The sequence below is a fragment of the Cyprinodon variegatus genome, unplaced genomic scaffold, assembly GCF_000732505.1.
Source record: "Cyprinodon variegatus isolate N-32 unplaced genomic scaffold, C_variegatus-1.0 Scaffold567, whole genome shotgun sequence".
NCBI classification, from domain to species: Eukaryota; Metazoa; Chordata; class Actinopteri; order Cyprinodontiformes; family Cyprinodontidae; genus Cyprinodon; species Cyprinodon variegatus.
The window spans coordinates 126575-152354 of NW_015151020.1; the positions used below are offsets into that span (position 1 = coordinate 126575).

General features: G+C 36.4%; 1 protein-coding gene across 2 annotated transcripts in view; it reads right to left on the reverse strand.

The window, feature by feature from the left end:
- LOC107095723 (protein unc-13 homolog B-like) overlaps positions 1-25780 on the reverse strand; it is a 213717-nt gene that overhangs the window by 74601 nt on the left and 113336 nt on the right. Inside the window, exons 2-9 of one of the 2 annotated variants that reach the window (XM_015391972.1) lie at positions 14127-16978; positions 12729-12751; positions 12217-12266; positions 12050-12125; positions 10893-10898; positions 7713-7787; positions 2476-2695; positions 1999-2226 (exon numbers count right to left, since the gene is read on the reverse strand). In XM_015391972.1, the coding sequence (XP_015247458.1) occupies positions 1999-2226; positions 2476-2695; positions 7713-7787; positions 10893-10898; positions 12050-12125; positions 12217-12266; positions 12729-12751; positions 14127-16839 (3391 nt within the window). In that variant the 5' untranslated portion in view covers positions 16840-16978. The remainder of the gene's footprint in view (positions 1-1998; positions 2227-2475; positions 2696-7712; positions 7788-10892; positions 10899-12049; positions 12126-12216; positions 12267-12728; positions 12752-14126; positions 16979-25780) is intronic. The other variant, XM_015391973.1, reaches the window with a different exon arrangement.

The window sequence follows — 25780 nt, forward strand, 5'->3', positions numbered from 1 at the left end:
ACATTTTCTGTGAAATGTTTACCTAAAAAGCATGCTTCTTTCATCAAACTTTTAAATAAAAGATTAAAAAACCCACAAAACAAAAAAACAATTACCACTTTGCTGTTGCAGTTTCTGGCAGAAAAGGCTCTGAATTTTTTCGGTAGAGAAAAAGTATTATGCAGCTTTTTTTTTTACAGTGTCTCTATAGGCCGACCGGGATGGGTTATAAAAAGTATAAAAATGGTGAGTCACAGGTTACTATGGCGATTTTCCCTTTTTTTCTCCAGGTAGCAGACAAGGGGAGAGAGTCTGAATAAGGAACCAAGTGGAGCAGCTGCTCCCCCATTTTTAAACAATTTGGAGTAACCATGTGTTTCTGCTTCCCCTGTTTTCTGACCCAATGTAATCTGATATTCCTTTTCCTTTTTTAATCTAACAATCCATAGACGATATTAGACAGAATTTCTTAAAAACTGCTCCATATTATTCTAAACTTGCACCACTGGCTTAAAAAATAAGCAGGAAAAGGGTGCTGCTGCTCCTGTAAGAAGCAACTTTGTTGAGAAACTGAGCCACTGATTTATTCACCGTGTAAAATCTTCAGTGAGACCTAGTTATGATTGATATGTCATGCACTTTGCAGGAAAACTGGCAGATTAATAGGATTTCTCACCTAAAATTCACAGGTAAAAGAAAACACACTTAAACTGTAGGAAATCGAGGCTGGGAGTGCACAGCTCTCTGAGGTGACTAGACAGAAAGCCAAGAGTCTTAGAGAAAATTAACTCAGGGCAGGAAAGTAAACACAGTGAATATGTTTTCTAATATACAGTGACGAAAATAAGTATTTGAACACCCTGCTATTTTGCAAGTTCTCCTACTTAGAAATCATGGAGGGGTCTGAAATTGTCATCGTAGGTGCATGTCCACTGCGAGAGACATAAGCCTGAAAAACAGGAGGAGCTGGTCAATCACCTGAAGGGAGCTGGGATCACCATTTCCAGTGTTACTGTTGGTAATACACTAAGAAATCATGGTCTAAAATCATGCATGGTACGGAAGGTTCCCCAGCCCATTTCAATGCCCGTCTTATGTTTGCCAAAGACCATTTGGATGATAAAGAGGAGTCACGGGAATAAATAATATGGTCAGATGAGACACTAATTGGACTTTTTGGTCTTAATTCCACTAACTGTGTTTGGAGGAAGAAGAATGATGAGTACCATCCCAAGAACACCATCCATAATGTCAAGCATGGGGGTGGTAGCATCGTACTTTGGGGGTGTTTTTCCGCACATGGGACACAGCGACAGCACTGTATTAAGGAGACAATTATCAGAGCCATGTATTGCAAGATTATGAGAACAACCTCTTTCCCTCAGTTAGAGCATTGAAGATTGGTCAAGGCTGGCTTCCAACATGACAATGACTCGAAGCACACAGCCAGGATAACCAAGGAGTGGCTCCAGGCATGGCCTAGCTAGTCTCCAGACCTAAACCAAACAGAGAATCTTTGGAGGGATTTCAAACTCCATGTTTCTCAGCAACAGCCCAGAAACCTGACTGATCTACAGAAGAACTGTGTTGAGGAGTGGGCAAAAATCATTTAAGATTCCTTTATGAATTCTAAGAGGGAGAAATTGCAAAATAGTAGTTTTTTCAAATACTTATTTTTCTCACAGTATGTCTCATGATCTCGACAATGTAAAAAAATAAATCATAAAAATTTAAACCAAATTGTGTGGCAGGGATGAAGAAAGTATTCTCTTAAATATCCTATGACTGAAGCACATTGTTTCCTTATAGTTCCTGCAGGAATATTTTTAACACCACAGTCGAAGTACAGCTTACGAAAAAAAACATTATGGAAGCAAATGCTTTCAATGGTTATAGGATTCCCAGTTCAGCCAGATCTGAAAAAAGTTTTTTTTAAAAACCTCTGCAAAGTAAACAGATAAATAATACCTAAGCATTTAATTAACAATTACTGTGATATCGAAACTTTTTTTGGCTTACCTGTGATGGTGATCTTGGCAGACCATTTGGAGGTGCCATCTAGTACGCTCTGCTTGACACTCTTCATGTGCTGGGCGTGAATCATCTTAGAAATGATAAACACCTTCCTGATTTCTTCAAAGATCTCCGGCTTGTTTCTTTCCCGGATCTTCATCCGATCTCTCATAGCCATGATGATGTGGTGCGTCCGATCTTCTGCTCCAGTCTTGGAACTTTTCTCTGCTGCTCCTGAAGATGAATAAAGTCACTTAATAAGAAGCCTCAAAATATCTCCCCAAAGCAGTTTCTGGACATTTACCAAAGTTAAATACAAAATGTATTTACCTACATCAACAAAATGCAGGGAAAATATTTACAATTGTATTTGGTGTAAAAAGATTAAGCACCTTCTACATTGTTAAATTTGATAGGTTTTGATGGATTTTCAGCCCTCTATGAATCCTCTGCATGACAAAAAAATGGGGTAACCAAACTTACTCTGCAGACAGTCAGCATTGAGCAGCTCCTGGCACTTCTCATGAACTTTAACCCCACACTCGGCACAGCGCATTCCCTGCCGAGCGATGCCCCAGAGCAGACCCTCGCACTCATAGCAGTAGGTGGGAGTGGTGGCCGTCCACACTTCAAAATTGTGCGGTGTGGTGCAGGAGATGGGGTAGATCAGGGCTTGTAAAGTCTTCTTATAAACATGGTTTTTCTGAAAAAACAGAAAGCGGGAATTAAAAAGGAAAGTTAATGAGGAAATATTCAAATGGAGGCAGGGCTTAAAATCTGCTCAGGGACAAAAACTTGTTTTTTGGCTGTAATAACTTACGATTTCATATCTATCAATCTTCTTTATTTTGTCATGTTCCTACTACAACTTTTAAGTAACAGGTAGTATTGTGCGTAAAAATGTTCAATGAACGACATTCACTGAATATGTGCATATTTTTAGTCAACGGTGAACTGAACACATCAGTTTTGAATTAATAAAAGTTCACTCTGAGAATAATGAGCCATGCACACAGCTCATGTTCACCTTTTATTGATAACCCTTTTTTTATTGGATAACGTCAGGTTTGACAGCACTTATTATTAAACAGCACTACAGACCAGCATGTCTACTGCTAGTACTAGTCTGCATGATTTAGACTCATCTACTGGTATTTCTGATGCCAGGTTAGCAGAGCACTTGGCAGAATTTTATGAACTAACAAAGGAAGTCTTGGACAGAAAAAAAAAACTCATGTTTTCGTTAATTCCCATTGGAAATAAACAAACTAAAGTCCACACATCAGCCACGTCCACTTAAAATTTTAAGCGACACATCAAGTTAAAGCCTCCGAGCTATCTTGGGAAATATCTGCTACTGAATGAAGAACGTATAAAATCATTTTTGATACAGAACACCTGAATGTAACTGTTTGTTTCTGAGGTTCTATGTAATTTGGCTAAATAAAGGCTTCACTGTACCTGAAGTATATATTGACTGTATCGAATATTTTTCATTTATTTCTATATATTATGATCACACATTGTTTTTTTGTTGTTGTTTTTACAGCACTAGTGGCTCGTTTTTTTAACAGTAGGCTGACAGGAAAGGGGGTATAAGAGAGTGGGAGAGACATGCGGGAAAGGACCACAGGCCAGATTCAAAACCAGGTCGCCCGCGTCAAGAACTAAGGCCACCGTACATGGGTCGTGCGCGCTAACCACTGCGCCACCTGCACGCCCATGATCACACATTTAAAGGGTCAATATGAAGTTCTGCTGTGTAGGATTGTGACTTAATTTACCAACTGAACTTCAATTACTTAATTTATAGATTTGTGAACTTAGTTAACTATGGTAGTTAATTTTCAACTGTGGGAACTGAACTTTAAGCTTGTTCTATAGCTATGAACCAGCACAACATTGGTAACAGGGCCTGTAGATTATGCTACACAGTAGGTAGAAGTATTACATTTAATTGCAAAAGCTTTTGTTTAAAAAGTACAATGAAAAACACAGTAGAGTCATGAGGATAATAAGCTTTGGAATTGGTCTATCATTAAAATTAGCAGACTTTAGAAGGAAATAAATGTGCTTCAAATCCTTGTCTTCTGCTGCTTGTAATGGTTACCTTGAAGAAACATGTGCAGCTACCATTGCTTTGCAAAAAAAAAAATGGACTCACATGCAGAAAACTGCTGCTAAGGATAGTGCAGCTGAATGAACAGTGCTCTGAACAACCAAGAACCTCAGAGTGAAAGGTCAGCTGCAGAGGAAGGTTTAATGACCCAAGAGAGTCAGTCTCCTACAGATGAAGGTGCTAAAGAGCATACCTGCCACAAGTACAGGGTTCACTGAGGATTGGAAGCAGGTGGTTGTTAGTCTGTCTCACGCAGTGAGATGAGGATTTATCGACATCGGCCCTGTGGCAAGAAGGGCAGCAACAAATACTCTACTGTCTCAGAAAAATATAAAGGACAGACATAGATTTTTTAATAAAGTATATGGATCGATAGCTGGTGAAAAAAAAATTCCCTACAATGGATCCACATTTTGAAATCTATAGCTGGTAAAAGATTTGACTGAGTAAGAAAGGTTGAGATCTACCATTAATTATGGTGTCAACAGCGAAGCACCCTGATAAAATAAAGGTTGTTGGATGCTTCTTATCTAAGAGGCTTTGTCTCACTCCTACAGAAGAACACTGCACAGTAAATAGCAGAATAAACAGTGAGATTAAAAATCTCCTCCACCAGAAATCTCTTCAAACAATCTCAGGAAAATCTGGGGATCTTCCAGCAGGACTGGGCACAGAGTCACAAAGAGAACCTGATCAAGTGGCTCAAAAATCAGAGCAGTGAACAGCTTGCACCTTTGGTTACGAAACCTCCGACATTAGCAACTCCACTGGGAACCTGCTGGCAGCAGGTGGAAAAACAGAAGCCAAATCACAAAGCTCAGAAGGATTGACACTAAAAATGATGACTCTTCAAACAGCAGATATCTTAACTTCTCATAGCCTTTGAATCCTGATAATGTTTCAGTTTTAATTGATTATCTTTGCTAATTTAACTTTTTATCAGTATTTTTGAGTCTAGATTATGTTTTTATACGAGATATTTTAGCTACAGAGAACTTGGAAACTCTGCATCTATAAAGATTTACATAAACAAAGTTTAGTAGAATTCAGAGACAGACAAAATAGAAATCTAAAGAGAAGATGAGAAAAAAAAAACATTTGTGCCACGGATTTGTAAATAAAACAAAAATAACTGGTTCTGCGTTTATATTGGAGACAAAATGGAGTTTGGAGAATAGTTTGAGTGCCAGTTGTTTTATTTGGGAAACCAGGTGGTGTGTAAAAGACTCATTCAATGTTATTGTTGGCCTCAGCTTGCTATATCTGCTCTGGTGAAGTAAAAACTGCCATTCTCTGATGAATCAGGAGAGTTGGAAAAGAAAGCATCTCCACAAGATGAACAAACCCCTCCATTTGAAGCCAAGCTTTATCAAGTATGCACAGAGTTTACAGTCACCAAGAAGAGAGCTAAGATCCAGTTAAGGTAACTCCTTTTTAAACATGATTTATTTTCTAAATTTGCACAACTGCCTTGAAAAATAATCAGGAAACATTTTCTGCTGCTCCTCTGACCAGAATTTTGGACCAAAGACTGAGCCACTGATATACAGGTTTATTCTGTGTAAAATCTTCACTGTGAGGTAGCAACAGTCTAGTTTTTATTTATATATGCAGTGTACTATGCAGGAGATCTGACAGGTTATAGGAAGATCTCTCATCGAAAATTCTCAAGTAAAAAGTCAATCTATAAATTGTAGGTAATCAGAGAAACTCAGCTCTCTGGAATAACATACATTTTAGAGCTGCATTATAAACTGTCCATGTGCCCAGGAAAACAAATGTTTCTAAATATTTCTGATGGTGTGAAAAAAGTTCTTAAGAAAATCATAAAACTTAAACTGAACAGTGTGAAAGACATTGATATGCCAGTAGTCGGCTTGGTGATTTATTTACAGTTTTGGCTGTGCTTGTTCTATAAACTATGCCTTAACTATAGGGCTCTATAGGGCTTGTGGAAGTTAAAATTTTGATACAAACAGTTCTTTCATACTAATCTTTACTGAACCAAAAGGTTTTATTGTACTCCCTTCAGGCGTTTTGAAGCAACAGTCCAAAAAGCCTCCAAGAACAGCATTGTTGAAAGATGGTAATGTGCATAATCCTTTAATGCTTGCAAGTTTTGCCAAATCTGTATATGTTTTAAACAACCTCTGCAAAATTGTGATAAAAAATCAAAGGGAAGAGTTTACTTGTGTATTTCTTTTCAGTGTAATGTCTTTGGTGTACAGCAAGTATTTGCTGAGTATAAAGGTATTTGGAATGGAGACATTTAGATATTTTTGGGCTGATGTACACCATAGGACTTTTTTCCTTTTTTTGTATTACCTTTTGCCAAAATTCACAAGAACAAATTTGGTTTTAACAACATTGCAATTGCTGATTTTCTTCTGGTCATCACTGCACTGATCACAAAGCTAAAGACATGCTTGGATTCAAGGTTATTTTTTTAATGGCCTCAAATACTGTCTTGTGAGAAAGTTTATATTTCCTTTCCCTAAATATAACAGGAATAAAGCGAGTCACTCTATTAACTTTTTTTATTCTATTGTCATCAAATGCAGTCAAATGTCCAGTTCTAACTAGGATCTTTAGTAGTTGGGACCACCATCTCTAAAGCATTGAATCACCAAATGCTAAACATTTTTAAAATGATGTTAGGATTGAGGATGCACAGAATTCAACAAACTAATATGCAGTATGACACCTGCAAGCAGTAGACTGATGTTTTATTTAGGGTTAGGTATGAGTCCGTAATGGTTAGGGTTAGGGTAAGGGTCACGGTTAGGGTTAGGTGTAGGTGTAGGGTTAGGAAATTAATGGAAGTCAATAGAAAGAAAGAAAGTGTGTATGGTTGTTTGTTCTGTGTTGCCTTATGGAGGGGCATCTGTCCAGGTTTTATTCCGCCTCTCGCTCAATGACTGATGAAAATAGGCAGGAATAAGCGGAAAATGGCATGTCGGATGGAAGTTATGGGGCAAATTAATGAGTTGCCATCGATACTCTATCCCCAAAAAACAGAAGCTGACATTATCTGGCAGAAAAATATAGAACAGAGGGCTAATAAGAACAAGCAACAAGTCAACTCAAGAGGACAAGAAATGGAGAAAAAAAGCCAAGTAGAATCAGTTAATTGAAAACAATTAAAACCTTGGTAGCGATTTGCACTATTTATTTATGTTATGAAACTAAGAAATTAAATAGGAGGTTAACTAAGTCTATATTTACCAGAAACCAGGAAGCATTGAAAAAAATATCTTTTTTTATTATGGTTAGGTGCTCCCTAAACTATTTCCAGTTTTAGTCCTCAAACTCTTGTAGCTGCTCTTCATTAACTATAACTTACTTTGTGCACCAAAATTATCAATGTTTTTCCCTATATAAAATGTAATTATCAATAAGAATTGATAAATAACAGCACTTTCAGCACAGAGCCAGCTATTAAAATCAGGAAGGCACACCTTTCATGAAGCTGATGTTGTGGAACATCAGCCATTTCCAACAAACAGCTAACAATGTGACAGCAGGAGCACAATCCAAAAGAAGAATACTAAACAAAAGTACCTGAATAAGTTGTGATAGCTGTAGGCATCAAGATACTCACAAGCTCTTCATCCTTTAGTGAGGTCCGAGTGGCCAAAGAGTGAGTGAGTCCGGCTTTTCTGGACTGAATGATAGTCTGGAAAAAAAGGAAAGCAAGAAATCAGGAACTCACAGCCACAAACTATCAAAGTAGAAAAAAATGAAAGAATAAAAAATGTTTTGTTTTCATGTCTGCTCATTTTAAAGTTTGAAGGAGATATCACAAATAGACACATCTGTTCTCCTTTTGTCTTTGCCTTTTTTGTCTTTTAACATGCAAAGAAATGTTAATTTAGAATCCTAATACTTCTAAAATAAGAACAACTAAATAACATATCCCTATGAAATCATACACGTATACTAAAATGGAAACATGTAAAAACCATTGTAACAGCTTTCCAACAGTTTAGTAATATTTGTTAAGGTTTATAGTAAAATGTTTAATGTTGAGTTTAGAGACGGTTTGGATGAGCTTGAGGCACAGGGGGTTTGGGCAGGATCCAGGGAGATTTTCTTTATATATCTTGAAAGTTTTATATATCAACATGAGGAAAATGTGGAAGCTTAAAATCAGTTCTCATGCTGCAACATCTCTCTGATTGAGCGTCACACCTGTGAAAAATCCTTCAGATGCTTCTCTGCTTCTTTTAAACCCAACAACATAAGCTGTCAGTAACCATTAAAATAAACTGCTTTGTGACCCATTAGATCATAATAAGTAGTTTCTACTTTAGAAACGTAATGAGGCTTTACTATAATGAAACAGGTTCAACAGTTAATTGGTTGCATTTAGTTTAATTAAGAGACACATCTGAGTAACTAAGTCTGAGATAAATGCGCATTTGTATAGCTTTAACACATAGCCCTAATAATCACATGTAAACAGCCTGAAAATAGGAATGTCTTCTAACGCTGTAGTGCAATACCAGAAAAAAAAAAACCCACACTTTAAAATTGAATTATCTAATGTAAAGACCATAGTTAAGGTAATAAATCATAATTAATTTAGTTGAAATTGTAACTCCATATTTCTTCAATAGTATTCAGTCGGTCAGTGGCTAACCTGGATGGATGGATGGATGGATGGATGGATGGATGGATGGATGGATGGATGGATGGATGGATGGATGGATGGATGGATGGATTAAAAGTAGCTTTTATACTAGGGATACCAAATATTTGTTCCACTTTTTTCTATTTAGATAAATTAGTTTAACCCCAAATCATCCAACTGTATTCAAACAGTTAGATTTTTTCCCTTTATGTAATTCACGTGAGAAAAACATTTCTTAAGTTAACCATATGTTTTTCTTGTCATATTCAGCTATATCTGTCTATAAATCTAGATGAAGCTAACCCATTTACAGGCATATCTTGAAGACATAAAAACCTGGACGATTCTTAACTTTCTGCTCCTGAATGCAGACAAAAGAGAAGCTATTGTCTTGGAAAAAAGCTGATTAGTCAGTGACTTCATCTGAATGACATTAAATTGGTATCAGGTAATAGAGTAAAAAACATTGTTGTTATTTTTGATCAGGACCTGTCATTTAAATCCCATATTAAAGAGGCTTCAAGAATTTCCTTCTTTCATCACCGAAATATTGAAAAAAATAAGAAATATTCAGAAATTATCAAGGGGTGATGCTGAGAAACTAGTCCATGCAATTGTTACTTGCTGGACTATTGTAATTATTTACTATCAGAAAGTCCACAAACTGTAGTTAAAAGCCTTCAGCTGATCCAAAATGCTGCAGCCAGAGTTCTGATGGAAATTAAAATCCTATCCTTGGTATCCTATCCTAGCTTCTCTTAATTGGCTTCCAGTTAAACATAGAATCAAATCTAAAATCCCCCTTCTAACATACATGTTATATCAGAGATCCAGTTGTACCTACAGTAACAGAGCACTTTGCACATATTTTGCTGGTTTACTAGTGGTTTCTAGAATTTCTAAAAGTAGAATGGTAGGCAGATCTTTTAGTTATCAGGCTCCTCTCTTGTGGAACCAACTACTAGTTTTAGTCTGTGAGACAGACACCCTGTCTACTTTTAACGGTAGGCTTAAAGCTTTCCTTATGGTAAAGCGTATGGTAAGAGTGGCTCGGGTTATCCTGAGCTATCGCTATAGTTATGCTGCTATAGGATTAGACTGCTGGAGGACAAAAGGACCCCTTTTCATCATTCTGCTTCATTCTGTCTATTCTCTCAATCTGAGGTACTTCTTAGTTCCACCCATAACTTTAAGTTCTTTCTGGTCTTTTCCCCATCATAGTAGCTTCATCTGGTCTTTTCCAATGTGGCTGTGACACTATCCTGGCGAGAAAAATCAGATTTGCTCCTGCCATCAATGCCTTTGTTTATAGATGTTGGAGCTTGGCCTGTTATTCAGTCCTGAGCCTGGTTCTGCTGCAGGTTTCTTCCTGTCAAAAGGGAGTGTTCATCTCCACTGCCGCTACCTGCATGCTTTTGACGGATTGCTGGGAAGTCCATTAGTCAATGCAATGAGCTGGTTTTCCTTAGATTGAAAACTTTGAACAAATCTGACTGTATGATCTAGTTTAACTGTCTCTGTAAAGTGCCTTAAGATTACTTGTGTTGTGAATTGGCACAATAGAAATATAGAAAAATAGTCATACTGACTAGAAAAACTAATGAATGTAATTTAATATTTACATTCAACATTGTCATCCTGTCACATCGGCAATTCTGATTCTACTGACTGTATTAATTAAACTCGTATTCTTTTATAATTAACCTGAAATTTAGTGTATATTAATCAATTTCTTGGGTCCTTTTCCTATATTAAAATCAGGTGGTGATGGTTTAGAGGTACAGTATACTATAAGAAATATATCAGTATTTATTCAGACAGAGTGTTATGCTTTGTTAGAACTCCCGTTACTAATGATTGGAGGCACATTAAGTTAATCAAAGCATTTCTTAAAACAATCTAAAAAGCCCCACCTTCATGTCATCTTGGGTATCTATACAATAAAGTTTGAAGAATTTTTACTAACCATCACAAATACACAGCTGGTTGGTGTGTTTGTTTATAGGTATGTATTCCCCATATAAAATAAATTTCTACAGCTAGCAGACTGAAATCCCTTATTCCACTCGGGGGCTGTCAGGGAATTTCAGACCAAATCATTTCAAACAGCAGACATAGCAAATAAAATCTTGCTCATCTTTTACTCACCATAGCCTGAGCAGCCACATCCAGGGAGAGGCAACATGGGCAGAGAGAGGAAGCAAGAAGGAAAGAGATGTCAGAGTCACACTTTAGTCTTGACATTTTGTTTTATTTATTTTTTATTGACTTTAAGAAATCAATATACTGAGCAAATCAATTTCAGCAGAGGTCACATAATATAAGTCTAAAAGTCTGTTTTTTTTTCATATAAATAAAAAAAAAAAAATCAAGAAAAAAACAAACACAAGTTACATTTCCTTTGACACTTATTCATGGAGTGTGGATATGTAGTTGTTATAACATTGTTATTGTATCTGAATTAAGACTAGTACAAACAAACGTCAAAGTCCAGTTTGTATAGTATATAGTTTATTATTTTTATTCTGACAAGTTTATTGTAACTTTAACACTTTTTTAAAGCTTGTAAAATAATCCCCAAACAACTGGTCCTAATGTAAAGTTGCAGTTGTGTTCAATTACCCTCTTTCTTCTCCTAACGGATCAATAAGGTACCCTGAGAGTGTTATTATTACTGTATGGGAGTATCTATGATTAGTTCCTACATAGAAATGCACAGATATCATCTAACACTTTAATAATATGTAGTTGCTTAAAATTATTGCTTGCCTGTTTAAATTATATTAAGGGAGTATGGTAGTCATTCTGCTCAGCATTTAATTATGTTATGTTAGTCTAATTAGATCAAATTGACGAGAAACAGTCTGTGTATGCCTCCCATTACAGAGCCTATAAGTGAGCATGTACCTGTTCCTCATCTTAAATATTATCTTATTTTTGAGTAAAATGTTTTATTAATTAAAACAAAGTGCTCATAGCTGAATGGAGACATTGCATGCAACAATTTTAACAGCGGGGACCTCAAATACATGGTGAGATAGGGTTAACACAAAATTGATTCAGCTGTGTTTCAGCTGCTGTTGCTTTAATTTGTAGAAATAAATGAAACAAACAAATGGATAAAATAAATGAGTTTTAGTTGAAAACATTTTCGCTTTTCTAAAATTTTGAATGTTACTTTTCTGTTTGGTAAATCTTCAAATAACATATCCTGTGAGTACAGATTTAACTGTAAATTGGTATTGTTCAGTGAATTTCAAGACAGTCAAAGGCAGTTAAAAAAATGTATTGATTGGATTACTCACCAATTCACTAACAAGAGGAATAGGCCTCCTCTTGCGGAGGTCTGGCATGCTGTCAATGCCAAATGGTGTGTTTGCCCTTTAACAAAGAAATAACACAAAGAAAATGTAAAAACAGAATAAACTTCACTTATTATAATCAATCAATCCCACATAAAGGCTGTACAGACCCGGGCTTGGCCCACGGCTGCTTGCTGGGGTCAGCGGCCTGCCCTTGGCTCTAAAATGAGATGTCATAGGTCGAGCATTAATTGGGGTAAGGCTGTAAGTCTGATTTTAAGACAAAAGACCATGCAAACGAAGAGGTATAAGATGAAAAATATAGAGTGGAGCAAGTAACAAGAGGAATAGATTGAGACTAAATTGTGTTGGCTGAGTTTCGGTTCTGCATGCCAAAGAGATCATTAATTCTTTGGGACTATTTATTGTGTTTTTTCTGACAGCAAGAAGAAATAATATGAGGGAGACAATAACAACATTAGAGTATTACACCTAATAATAATACTTTTTTGGACAATACTGTGTCCATCACACTACTTTTAAAAACAAGTCAGCATTATCGTGGCACTACCTGGATCAGTGTAAAAAAAGCAACAACAATTACAGAACCAAAGGACTACAATAAGGTCAAAAATATCCACAGAAAAGAGAGTAAATGGTTGAAGGTTTGATTAAAGGTGACCTGATCTCCATCTTGACTCCCATCTGTAAAACAGCAAAAGAAAAAAATGACAGAAACAGATAGGAAGACAAAAACATTCATTTACCATCTTGATTAACTGAGTTAAATATCAAGCCATGTGCTCGTGCATTGTTTCAACAAGATTAAAGTTTAAAAGCAGCACCACTACTGAGTTTTTCAATAGATGGGTTCCTAGGTCGTAAATGTTTGATTAACATGTATAATTAATCATGAAAATATCTCCTAATATTTCCTTCCAGTCCTAGTCTTTGATGTCCCACTCACTTTCAGAGGAGATAATTAATGTTTTCTAATTCTGCAAATGGATCATGCTGATGCCTTGCAGAGGAGTAAGGGAGTTCTGAGTGGCAGTTGATATGTGCTCACAAGAGAAGTTCAGATAAAAAGCAATCACCTTTGTGTGATCAAACGGAAAGAGGGTCTTTGTCAGTAAAAACAAACCTGATAGAAAAGATCAACGAGTTGTCAAAAATAGGAATAACAGTCTATCAGAGGACAGGAAACACTAAATATATTTATAGCACCTGGCAAAAGTTTTAAACCAACCCTTTTTTCTTGGTTATTCATCTAGCTTGAACCTTCTTGTAATTTCTTATAGTGGTTTTGTTCATTATCTGTCCAATTGTTGTTAAGATAAATATAGTTAATTGCTAATTTCTCTTTAAAAAATGTTCACTGTTTAGTCCAAATAAACCTTAACCTAAGAATAAATCAAGATTTAAAATTCAACCAAATTCAAAAGTCCAACCAATTTTTCCGCTCTTTTGTAAAAGAAAAAAAGAACAACAAAACAGAAAACACTTTATTTTTTATAGTATTTAGGCCTGATGCATGTTTGTCTGTCCTTCTCTTGTCCATTTGTGTTCTTTCTTGCAATCCTCTCACTGATTATGATGTGGTCCTTTTCAGGACTAAAATGATTTTGGTGAGCTACTTATCAAAGTCCAAAGAAAGACTTTCAAAGGCCAAAAAAAAACATAAATATGATTTAGGACCAACAGCAAAAATTGAAATGAAAGTCCTGCTGCTTTGATGCAAAATATTGGGTGGTTTAATATAGAACTGCCTTATATATGAAACTGTAATAGTCAATGTCATTATGTGAAATGTTGCAGTTACAAAAGACAGCTTGGATGCAATGCACTTTATAATATATAGTTTAGATCAATCAAACTAATAAGCAAAAGTTCAAGGAGATTGGTTACTATATATCTATATAGATAGATAGATAGATAGATAGATAGATAGATAGATAGATAGATAGATAGATAGATAGATAGATAGATAGATAGATAGATAGATAGATAGATATTATACTTTATTACATGTCTAATACCAATCATGGATTGGATGATCAAAATGTAAAGTAATTGCTACCTTGTTCCATCTCTTCCTGGGAGAAGGTGGACATAGTCATACTGACAAGGTTGCGTCTGGTTTCCCTCTTCTCTCTCAGAATCTGCTGAAAGCTCCTCAGACATTTCAGCTTGCGTTCATCGATTTGGGGGGTCTCTGTTGATGACGCTGCTTCATCTCCCACTGGTTGTACCTCCAAGCCTCCAGTAATGTCAGTGACATGCTTTTGTGGTTCCTCTGTGGAAAACACTTTTTGCAATGCTACATGCTCATCAGCCTGAAATGAGGCCGACAAGGATTCTTCAGTGGTGCACTGGGAAACCTGTTCTTTCTCATTCACATCCTCAGGTCCTTTTAAAGTTTTTTCAGAAATGCTCTCTCCTGTTAATTTTGTAAGGCCATCAGGTGTTGGAGTAGTATTGACAAGACTGTCAGGACCCATGGAAGTTTCTTCAAAGCTTGAGGAAATCTTGCTCAAATGAGGAGGATTTTGGCCAGAATCTAGGGACTCAAGGCTTTTGCTGATTTTATCAACTACAGGCTTTACAGAATCATCATTAGACTTTTCAATACTATTGTTTTTAGACAGATCACCAAAAGTACGAGCAGAACCAACATCATTTTCATGGAATAGATTTTTTTCTATATGTCCCTGGGTGGATGAAAGTTTCAAAGACAGCTCACTTGTAGGAAGGTCAGAAGGCATTGCTAATTCAAAGTCTAGTAGGTCTCCAGAATTTGTTCCTACAGGTCCTTCAACCTTTCGCAGAGCACCACGTAAAGCAGACCTAAAATCAAGTACAGCTTTTCCTATGCGTTTTACAGTTAAACTTCCAGGTTGGACATCAGTATAACCAGAATCAGAGAGTTGGTTTTCCCAACTTTGACTTCTGTAGGATCTTACAACTACATCTTCTTGGATATCTGAAGGTCTCTCTGTCCAGGTCCCAGCAGAATTCTCGTCATAGGCTAGATGGGTTTCAGTTTCACTGTTTGTTCTGAAGGTCAACTTATTTGTTTGATCAAACTCAAATTCCTCTGTTTCTCCATCATTAACCTCAATTGAATGGTATCCTGAACTTTGAGGGTAGGAAAGATCAGCAGAATAGTCGTATCCAACAGGGGAGTTGCCAAAGCTGTTAACGGTTGGATTGTGACTCCTGGGCTGACTCTGAGGACGTCTCATCCATGACTCCCGCTCCTTCCTGCTGGAAGTTCTGGGAGGTGAGTTATAATGCTTTCCAGAGCTAATAGAAATATGTTCTGAGCATTCTGTGAATGTCTGTAGCGGTGCACTATATCCTCCTGCTCCTCTGTAGTGATCCCAGTTTTCAGTTCCTTCACAAAAATGAGAGCTCTTGCTGCTTTTCTTCTCTAGACCCCTATCCCTGAGGTAAGTGCTATCCTTGTGCCACTTAGACTGCCTACTAACACTACGTCTGGGTATGGTGTTAGTCCATTCTTCCTCTGCACCAACTCTTGGGTCCTTTCTTTCATAACTAGATAATTGTCTTTCAAAGTCATAGTCAGACTTAGAACTATGACCAGAAGACAAAGAGCTAGTGCTTGGAAAGTCTTGGACATCCCCATGTTCAAGAAAGTTTAAGCTAAGATTTCTTGCAGTTGCACCTTCTGGTATATCTGAACTATGATCCGAAGTATCATCAGGTTCCTCCAGTTCCTGATGATCATCTGTTGAAACCCTGTGGGACACCTTAGACCCTTCTAGCCTTGTTGGCACTAGTACCCCATGTATATTTTGGGGCTCATACCCTGGCAGAAAACAGTCAAGATCCAACTTTGCTAATGGACTCCCTAAACTACCATAGGCACTGGCAGGCCTTCTACGTGTGGATTGTCCATCTTTACTCCCCGACCATGTAGCTGAACTGCTTTTGTTGCAAGAACGGATGCCCTCGATTTCCAATAGTACGGCATCTACACACGAGGACACTTCCTCAACTGAGCCCCGCACTGAGGTCAGATAATCCCTGAGGTCTGAGATTTCTTCCTGGATCTTATTGATGCCCCTTAGCTCCTTCAGAATATGGTCAATGATGGCACTTGAAGCCTCTTCTCTATCTTCATCCTCTTCCAGAAGGGTATTTGGTAGAGCTCTGTTGAAGTCCACACAGTCACCAGCGGAATATGGTCTTTTGGGTCGAATGCGAGGTGATGAATATTCTTGGGTTCTTGATACAAACTTTGTTCCATTCATGTCTGGGCTAACTGGTGTGTATAGTGGGACAGGTTGGTTGTGCTCTGGAGGTTCCCGAAGACCACTTTCAAAAGATATGCGTTTTTGATTTCTCTGGGATCTGGAGCTTTTATGTTGTAAAGTGCCAGGTAATCTTATGCACCCCTCTCTGTTCAGTTCCATTTCTCCTACACAGGGTGGGCCTGATACAACTTCATGTCTTTTAATGATTGAACCTTTTGTTGTGAAAGCCTCAGACCTTGGGGTAACCTTCGGATAAATACTTCTGAGCTCTTTTCTATTGTCAGGTGCTTCCACCTCCTCCTCTTCCTGTTCATTGCCTGGATAATAAAGGTGGGAATCAGGGACATGGTGATCTGCAGAACCTTGCAAAAGACGATGAATTTTGCCACGAATGACCAATGCTACTTTTGGATTTGGAGCTCTCTTTTTAGGTGGATGAGTTTTGGATTTTGCGCCGCCTTTAGGAGAAACTCCAGCACCATGTTGTCCATTGAATCGATTTCTGGAGAACATTTTCTCAAGAAAGCATGTTATTCTTACTTAGTTCCCCACATTGTTGGTAGGATATAGTCAAACTTCTTGCCATACCATAGTTGAACATAAAAAATGGCAAATACCAAATGGCAAAAAAACTAATTTCAGTGGCCCAAAACTAAAACGAGAGAGAGAAAAAGAGAGAACAAGAGATCATAAATATAAAAAACAACACTATCCAAGTTTCTTTACTGCTTAGAAAAAGACATATCTGAGGCTTAAATTACTTGTTTAACAAATGCAGGAGATCATATTCTGACTTAGATGTTACTTATCAAACTCACAAGTTTGAAAGTGTTTAATATAGTATCTAGATATAGACATATTGCAGAATTAAGGCAAGTTAGTGTATACTTGCTGTTTTATGTTGAACATGTAATTGGATTTGTGCTCTTTTCACATTTCCTACCTTTGCCATCTGAACAAAACAAAACCTCTGTACTTTAAAACATATACATGCAGATTATTAAATAATACAAGCCATAACAATCCTTAATACTCAAACAGACTTCCCATCTCTTTTAAAAACCTCTCAATAAACCTTCTGTAGCTCTGCAGTGGTTTAGAGTGAAAGGCTATTCAGCTGTAGTCAAATAAAAAACATTATTGGTGGTTAATCATGGGATTTTTTAGGTCACACACACAGGCCGCATACCCTTCACTTGGCTCAATGCTTGGGTCTTTTTCTAAAACCACCATCTAAACCTGTCCTCTAACTTTGCCATAGTTTGATTGTTGTAGTCTGATGTCTCATGGTGTGAATAGTTGCAAAACCACCTGCAGTTAAATCTGCATAGTAAAGGTTGAAAAAAAATATCTCTAAGGCCAACTCCTGACCTGATTAGCCTGATTGCCCTAACCCTTTCTCAGAAATAATAAAGCTTTTGAAAGACGGGTAAAATATCTCAAAGAAAGAGCAGTAGAAGCCTGTTGACTATTAAGGAAATTTCTCTCATTACCTGACATTACATGTACAACTCTGGTCAGCCTTTAAACCATAAAGGTTTAATTAAACTCTTTGTGCTCAATGACCAATATAGAGTTTAAGGGTCATAAAAACCTTTTTCTTGACATCAAAGTTCACTAGATGAACATTTAAGGCACTTGTTTTAATGTTCAATTGGGAATATATCTGGGGTCAAGCTTGTTGCATTCTTAGCCAACATAATAGAAAAAATATATTACTCTTCAATTAAAATGGCAAATCATATCAGACCAACAATCCTTGTAATATGAAGAATTGAAGCAAAACCGCACCTGGATACCTGGACATAATTATAATTTCTGCATCATGATTGTTATAATTTTTATTGTGGCCAAACAGAAATTTTTTTAGACATGGTCACATAAAAGAAGACAAATAAAAAACAGTTTTGTTCTAACCCAAAACTGAAACAAAAACTATTTATTTATTTGAGATAGATTTATAGCGTTTGAGTTTTATGACCAGCAAATCGGATTGATAAATCAGTTTTAATGCAATTCAGTTTATTAATTTAGCACTAATTTACAACACATGCATTCTCCACACACTTAACAGAATGGAGTTTTGGTTTTATCAGTCTCTTAAAGTGCTTTACACTACTGCCCTTTTCACCAATTTGAACTCACACACATACTGTATGTAAATTCACCTGTTATGTGGTCGAAAAAGATAGACTCGCATTTATTGATTGGTCTATGGATAATTTTTTGTTTGTTGTTAAATAAAAGAACCATAATTAACCCTTCAGCTTGTGCAATCAATTACCACTTACAAGTAAAGAGCAGTCTTACTTGACCAAATATGAATGCATATCAGGTATCATAAAAGGTAAAATGATAAAAAGGTTAAGTGAATATGGACACTACCAGAACATTTCTTTTATCTGAACAAGGAAAATGACAAAAAAATAATTATAAAAGCTTAAGGTGAAAAAGTATACACAATCCAAAGACAATTTAGGTTTATTTAACACCTAAAGGAATGTTCTGGGAGGAGCATGACAAAAGATTTTTCTGGTAAGCCTACTGTATCACAAACAAAACAAAATATCTGCTGAAGCTTCAGCTTGAAAAGCCTAACAGTAAATTGGACTTATTAATGTTGCTGACTTGTCAGACAAGCATGGAAAGCTAAAAAGATAATCTCATGCTCAACAGAATCTAGCGTCAGCATTAAAAAATAAAAAAATAAACTACAAACAGACTTCGAAAGAAAAACTACCTAATATCAATCAAATATCCAATTCCATAATCACAATTGCTCTAAGAGCTATAGAGAGTTAAAAAAAAGACAAGCAACTGGATCAGTAATTTCAACTATTTTAAACACCTACAGTAAGATAAAAAAAAAGAAAAATCTTCCACACTACCTGTTCAAATTTGCAACTCCATAACGTCACCTTCTTCCATTTAGTCTTAAATGTCAAATTCATTAAATAAACCAAAATAACACAGAAAAACAGGTGTCTTGTGTTGCAGCTACATCAAACAAGATTTATTAGGATAAATAATAATTAGGTCTAATCATTTAATCCCTGTTGGAATAATTATGTACCAATATTTTTTGGTGATTTTTACCACTGCAAAATTGATTCTTTAGAATAAATTGCAATAAAAAAAAAATAGATAAAATTGCACAATAAGATGGGTTATATAACATTGTAAATGTTTTATTGCAGAGGAAAATCTAAATGAGATTTGCATATTTAAATGTCTATATAAGAAGATAAGAGAAGACTTTTAAAGCTACTGTATTTCAAAAAGGTGCTTTGAAGAAAGAATGATGATAAATTATGTTTCATAAGGCATCGAAGCAGATGGAAAATTGTATGCATGTTTCATAACATTAGGAGGGAAAGCCTGACACTGATGTTCTCACAGAGTTGGTATTTTTCTGCTGCTTTATCTTATCACAACACTAAAACCACAACTATCATATTCATCTATAGTAACTACACTGAGATGTTTCCTCACAATGTGTTGTATTGCCCTAGAGGTACAGTATGGGAACATTCTGCAATAGCACCATCCCTTCCAGTTATGCTACAGAGGAGAAACTAGTATTCCCATCTGCTTATCATCAGGATGAATGTATGAAGATAAAGGGTTTCTGCATAACAGAATTTTACATCCACTATATTAACTATGTATGTACATGAGTAACTCAAGGAAAATAAGCCACAAAACTGGTTAGCTTACTGATTGTTATTTAAAAGTTGCATGAAGACTACTCTGAATTCACATTATAAACCACAAAAAGTACTGCTGATCTATCTTTGTCTTTCAGCAGGCAAGCTGATTTGATCTTCAGAGAAGTTGAGTAGACCTTAAAGAGACATTTTGCGAATGTTTAGTGAAAAAATATCTTTAAACTGGCTTTTTTATTTGACTTTTACAATGAAAACAGCATTTGATAAGAAGCCAGGCACATTAGTAGATCAGTGCCGATGCCTCTCTAAGCTTTTTCCTGAATGTACTGCTGAGCAGAAGTTCTGGCCAAAGCATGGATTTTCAAAATAAAAAAATCAATTGTTTGGCGACCCAATAATTGTAAACCAAATGGGTGGTGGCAGTCATGGCCTTGCAGTTAAAAACCTCTGGTATGGATGAAAGCATAGTCAGGGTTTAGAATGGCCTAGTCAGTTCCATGTAACTTAGTGTAAATGAACTACTGCATAGCTTGATTCTACAAAACTTTCTCTAAATGTCCACAGTTGATGGAGGCGATGATTGATGCCTTGCAGTTTAATAAGCAAGAAAATTGGTTCTGCAAAGTATTTGGTATGAGGTCATAAATAAATGCCACACCTTTCTAAATTTTTAATGCCAAAAAAACGTCAAAACCATGTGTCAGGTCTTTATGTTTTTGTACTAAATTATCCTTTTGCATTTATTTGTGTCACTAATAGTGGTCCATGACAATTCATTTTTTGGAATGTCTGCACTGCATTTTATTTAGTCTTAACCAGGAATCATGATGGTGTAATTTGTACCCATAATCACAACCGTCTACCTTCTTATGGCATAGATTAACACAAAGTGCTAATCTATGCCATAAAATCCAATTTAAATAAATTGAAGTCTATGGTTATATTCTGACAAATATGGCATCAATCAATCAATCAATCAATCAATCAATCAATCAATCAATCAATCAGTCAATCAATCAATCAATCAATCAATCAATCACTATTATTGCCTCTGGAAGGCACAGTTTGAAGATTCTGCATTTCAAACAAGGTAGCTGCAAGACATTTTATGTTACAGAGAGGAATTTGCATTTGGTAAAAAAAAAGTCAAGAATGCACAATTTGTCACTGTTCTGGTGACACGTCTACAGTAGATGTATTTTCAACTACAAAATACTATTTATGTAACGTATGTCTATTTCTTTGAGCTTTCACATGACAGCAACATATATTTCTCAGCAAAGAAAGAAAAGTTTCCTAAAGGCGGGTATACAATGTATAATATTTTCAGTTGTTCTCAGCTACAGCTCAAACTGTATGATGAAACCACAGGGATTTAAATTTCACAGCTCACAATGTGTTTTCACATGTGTCACACTGTATGGACCAACGCTCTGATCTGATCTACCTGCTCACACTGTATGTAAAAAAAAAACACACGTTGGACTCATCGCCTAGATATTGGCACTGGTCGGACTCAATCTGGAAGAAGAAGAACTCCCTTGTTTGTACATGCACAGTGCACAAGATTCAGGTAAATCTGCGGATAGACACTTGTAGCTCTGTTTCCACAGCAGGATTTGCTAACGAACACCTCACGAGGGCTGACTGATTTCAAACATGTTTGATTTTCTCCCTAAACTTATGATTCCTGATTGGGAGGTGGTTGTGAGAGGCGTGTATACTACATGATGCAGGACACACAATGAGGCTGAAACTCTGCCTGATCCAAAAAATTCTCGCACAATTAGAGAATCCGTCTGAAAAGGGCAAAAACTCTTACAGTGTATACCTTAGTTTATAGTATTTAAAATCAAGTCAGACTTTTGAATGATGTACTGTGAATCACATTTTAAGGTCCTAAAAGGAGTATGGACTTTCAGGACTGTGTTGGTCAAACCATGTGTGAAAATACATAGTGAACCACTCTTACACAATTTAGTCTTGTATTATGCTGGAGCAATCAGACAAAAGGAAGATGCCTTGATACAAAACCCTGGTCATATTGGGCTTTTATGACATGCCTGACCCCATCTTTCTAGGGGTGAATCTCTTGCTGAACCTGATCAAGCAAATAAAAAAAATAAAAGAGCTTATAAGGTTAGCTTCATGTGTAATGAAAATTCCCTCTATACCTGACTGTGCCTATCACCAACATATCATAATATTTAGGATTGTGTCATTTTGTTTTGGTTTATTAGTGTAGTTATGGTCAGCCTTTTTATTATCACTATATTATTACTATATTATGAACAGTAAAAAATATAAACAAATATTGTCAAGATAACGTGTTTATGTACATTTCAAGATTAAAAAGTTTTTTCATACATTTTCTCTTTATTTTATGCCAAAATTTTATTATTTTTCAGAAATCAGTATTCAGGGATCATTTAATAAAGAATGAGTTTGCTGTTAGTGTAAAACATCTCATAGGGCAGTTTCTTGAGAGGGTTAAGTTCAGACATTATTCTTTTTAGTATACATTTTAAAATATCTTTAATATACACTCCACAGAAATAAATCATCTTTGCAGATTCCTTTCTTGCAGAAAATTGTATTAGTTTTTTTTTTTTATTAAAACATCAAAGATCATATTTTATAAAGTTGGTACACAGCTCCACAAAAAGATTAATCCATCCACTTTCCGTCACACTTATCCCAAGAAGGGTCGCTGGTGCCTATCTCCAGCTGTCTATGGATGAGAGGCAGGCTACACCCTGGTCAGGTCGCCAGTCCATCACAGGGCAACACAGAGACAAATGGGACAAATAACGATTCACACACACACTCACACCTAAGACGAATTTAAAGAAGCCAATTAACCTAACAGAATTGTGGAAGGAAGCTGGAGTACCCAGAGGGAACCCACGCATGCTCAGGGAGAACATGCAAACTCCATGCGGGAATTGAACCCAAAACCTTCTTGTTGGAAGGCAGCAGTTCTACCAACTGCGTCACTGAGCAGCCCTCCACAAAAGAATACGTTTTTAATTGCAGCTTTTGGTCATCACTTCTGACTTGACTATTTTCGCCTAAGGACAGTGGTGGCTGGTCAATAGAGGGCGCTAGTACGACACCCAACTCACCCAATGACCTTTATTAAGACATAAAGAAAAATACCCAATGACCTTTATTAAGACATAAAAAAGATAACTTACATAATTAATATTTCGAAATATATGAATCTTTCTTTTAGATGTGCAAGATAAATATTTATTCTTTAATGACGAGTAAACCTGTTTCGTTCGTCATCGGATTATTGATGTATTTCCACCCTTTGGCGCTAAAATCTTTGCCCATAGACTGTCGTTAAAAGTTGTAAATGTGCAGTGGCTCCTCTTCAATGCAGAGGTGAAAGCATTTTTATTTGCACACCACCTGCCGCAACAGCGCTGATGTCACAGTCGTCTATTGTAACTTACGGCTGATTGACAGGTTTATATAATTATTTAGCTGCAAGGCTTGGCTAACAGCATGCAGCAAGGCAACCGCCTTATTCTGCTTTCCCCGCCTCCTTTTTCAAACATCACAATCTGACCCAGCATAGATTAAGACAGGTATGACTGATATAAAGCACCCATCAAAAAATTTTATTATGTTGTTTGTTTGTTGTTGGCATTCATTTAAATATACTGGTGTAATACCTTAGTATCCATTTGATTGATTTTTGGTATACATCTGTAGCACCGATAGAGAGAACTCCACCAGCCGCTACTGCTTAAGGGACAAGACGTTTGAACACTCCTGTCATACAGCAAATGTGAAACATGTTGACGACACTTTTCAGTAACTATATTGTGCGCATAAAACACTTATGTTTTGCTGACTCTTTAGTAAAATTAAATTAATGCATGTAATTATGGTTTATGCAGCCTAATTGAATGTTACTGTACATGCAGTAACATCTTATAAAGAATTCTTCATTGCTATAGGAATTTAAAGCTTTAATCTATGTGTGACAAATTGCTTACCTGATGACCACTAGGGTTGCAACTAACAATTATTTTGAAAATATATTTATCAAAGGTTCCTTAAAGAATACTTCTTATGAAATTAAATAAGGTAAAACTAAACCTTTTCCCCTTTAGAAGTCCTGGGTGGAGCATATTGATAGACGAATATTTTTTCTTAAATGCAATATATTTACCGGTATATATATACTGCTCTAGGTGGGTTGCTCTGTCAGCTAAAGGCATGTTTAAGAGTCTCTATATTCCAGTTAAATATTAATTGATTACTAAATAGTTGACGGTTATTTAAATAATAGATTAATCACAATTAATCTGATTAATCGTTTAGGCCCTAATCAATTTTTGCTAAACTGTAGTTATCAGTATTTTTGGTTGGACTTGGATTTGGCTTGAGCTGGAGCATAAAATCTAAACTCTTCTCGACGCATAGAAGATCTATCAACAGCTAGATCTGTAGGAAACTTTGGGTTAGACGCTTTGCCCAGAGGCACATCAAAATTTGTGCATTGCAAGTTGACTATACCCCTCATTCAGAGTTGCCTGGATGCTGTTCCTATTCATTTATGACTAAGATACATTTAAAGTAAAAAGCTGAAAGAAAAAAAAATATTAAAATGTGTGTTTACACAGAATCATAATAGCATTTAATTACCTGAACAGTTTCAGTTAAAAGCAAAAAATATATATATGTATGGATAAAATTAGCTTATTACAGTATTTTCCATTTTAAACGGTCATAAAAAGAATTCAGTGTCTTCAACTCTGCATGTCTGCTTTTAGGCCTCTTCACCATGGAAACTGCAAAGCAGGCTGGTTGGGTTTAACAGTGTTAAGAGCTATTCATTATACTAATAAGACTTAAAAAGTGAAGCAGATATAATTAAAAATAATGACCAAAGCTTCAATCTGAAGCGTGTCAGATGAGTCCTTCTGTGTGGAAGAACAACTCGTTCCTGCTTTTTACCTGCACCTGTCAGTTTTATTGGACTGAACTGCATCTTCTTGGCGTAGAAAATACTGTTGGTCTAACTCATTTGAAAGGGACAATTTTTTGCTGAATAATTCAGAAATGTAATTCCTAAACCTTCTATCATTTTTATGATCTTCATTAACTGAAGCTTAACCAACTTTTTCTAATTTCTAAAAATTTGCAAATACTCACATGTGTGAGAATCACTGACTTTTTCACATTTTTATCTCCTGGTGAGTCTGGCAGGGAGCAGCTGGCTGATGGCAGGTTAGGAAGCTCCTCCTATCTAATCCCTGCTGATTAGCGAGCTCTAGGGATAATGGGAGGATGCTCAGCCCAGGTGCCAGGGTTTTTTTTTTATCCATACCAAAAACCCCAACCTTCAAGCTCTGCAGCCACCAACCCCTTATTACTTAGAAATCCAACAATTTGCATCCAATTAGAAAAATAGGTCCTCCATATAATACAGCTTATCCTCTGTGATTCCTCCTTCCTTCAACATTATTTGCATCTTCACTTTACCAGTACCCCCTAAGTCTTTTCAAATTGGATGCAACCCAGATGGAGGTCTGTCCGCTTGGAGAGGCACATTCTGGAGAACTGCTACTTCCTCTTGTTATAAGAGTTGTAGTGCAGTTCCCTCCATCATGGCGCAGAATAAAAGGAGGAAGGGAAATATGGGATGTCTGTTGGCTTGGCCATCTTCCAAATAAACATCTTTAACTTGCTGAAACGAGCACTTTCCAAATCACGGTGGATCAACTCACGTTCTTGTAACATGTCTTTAGAAAAAAGGAATTGTTGCA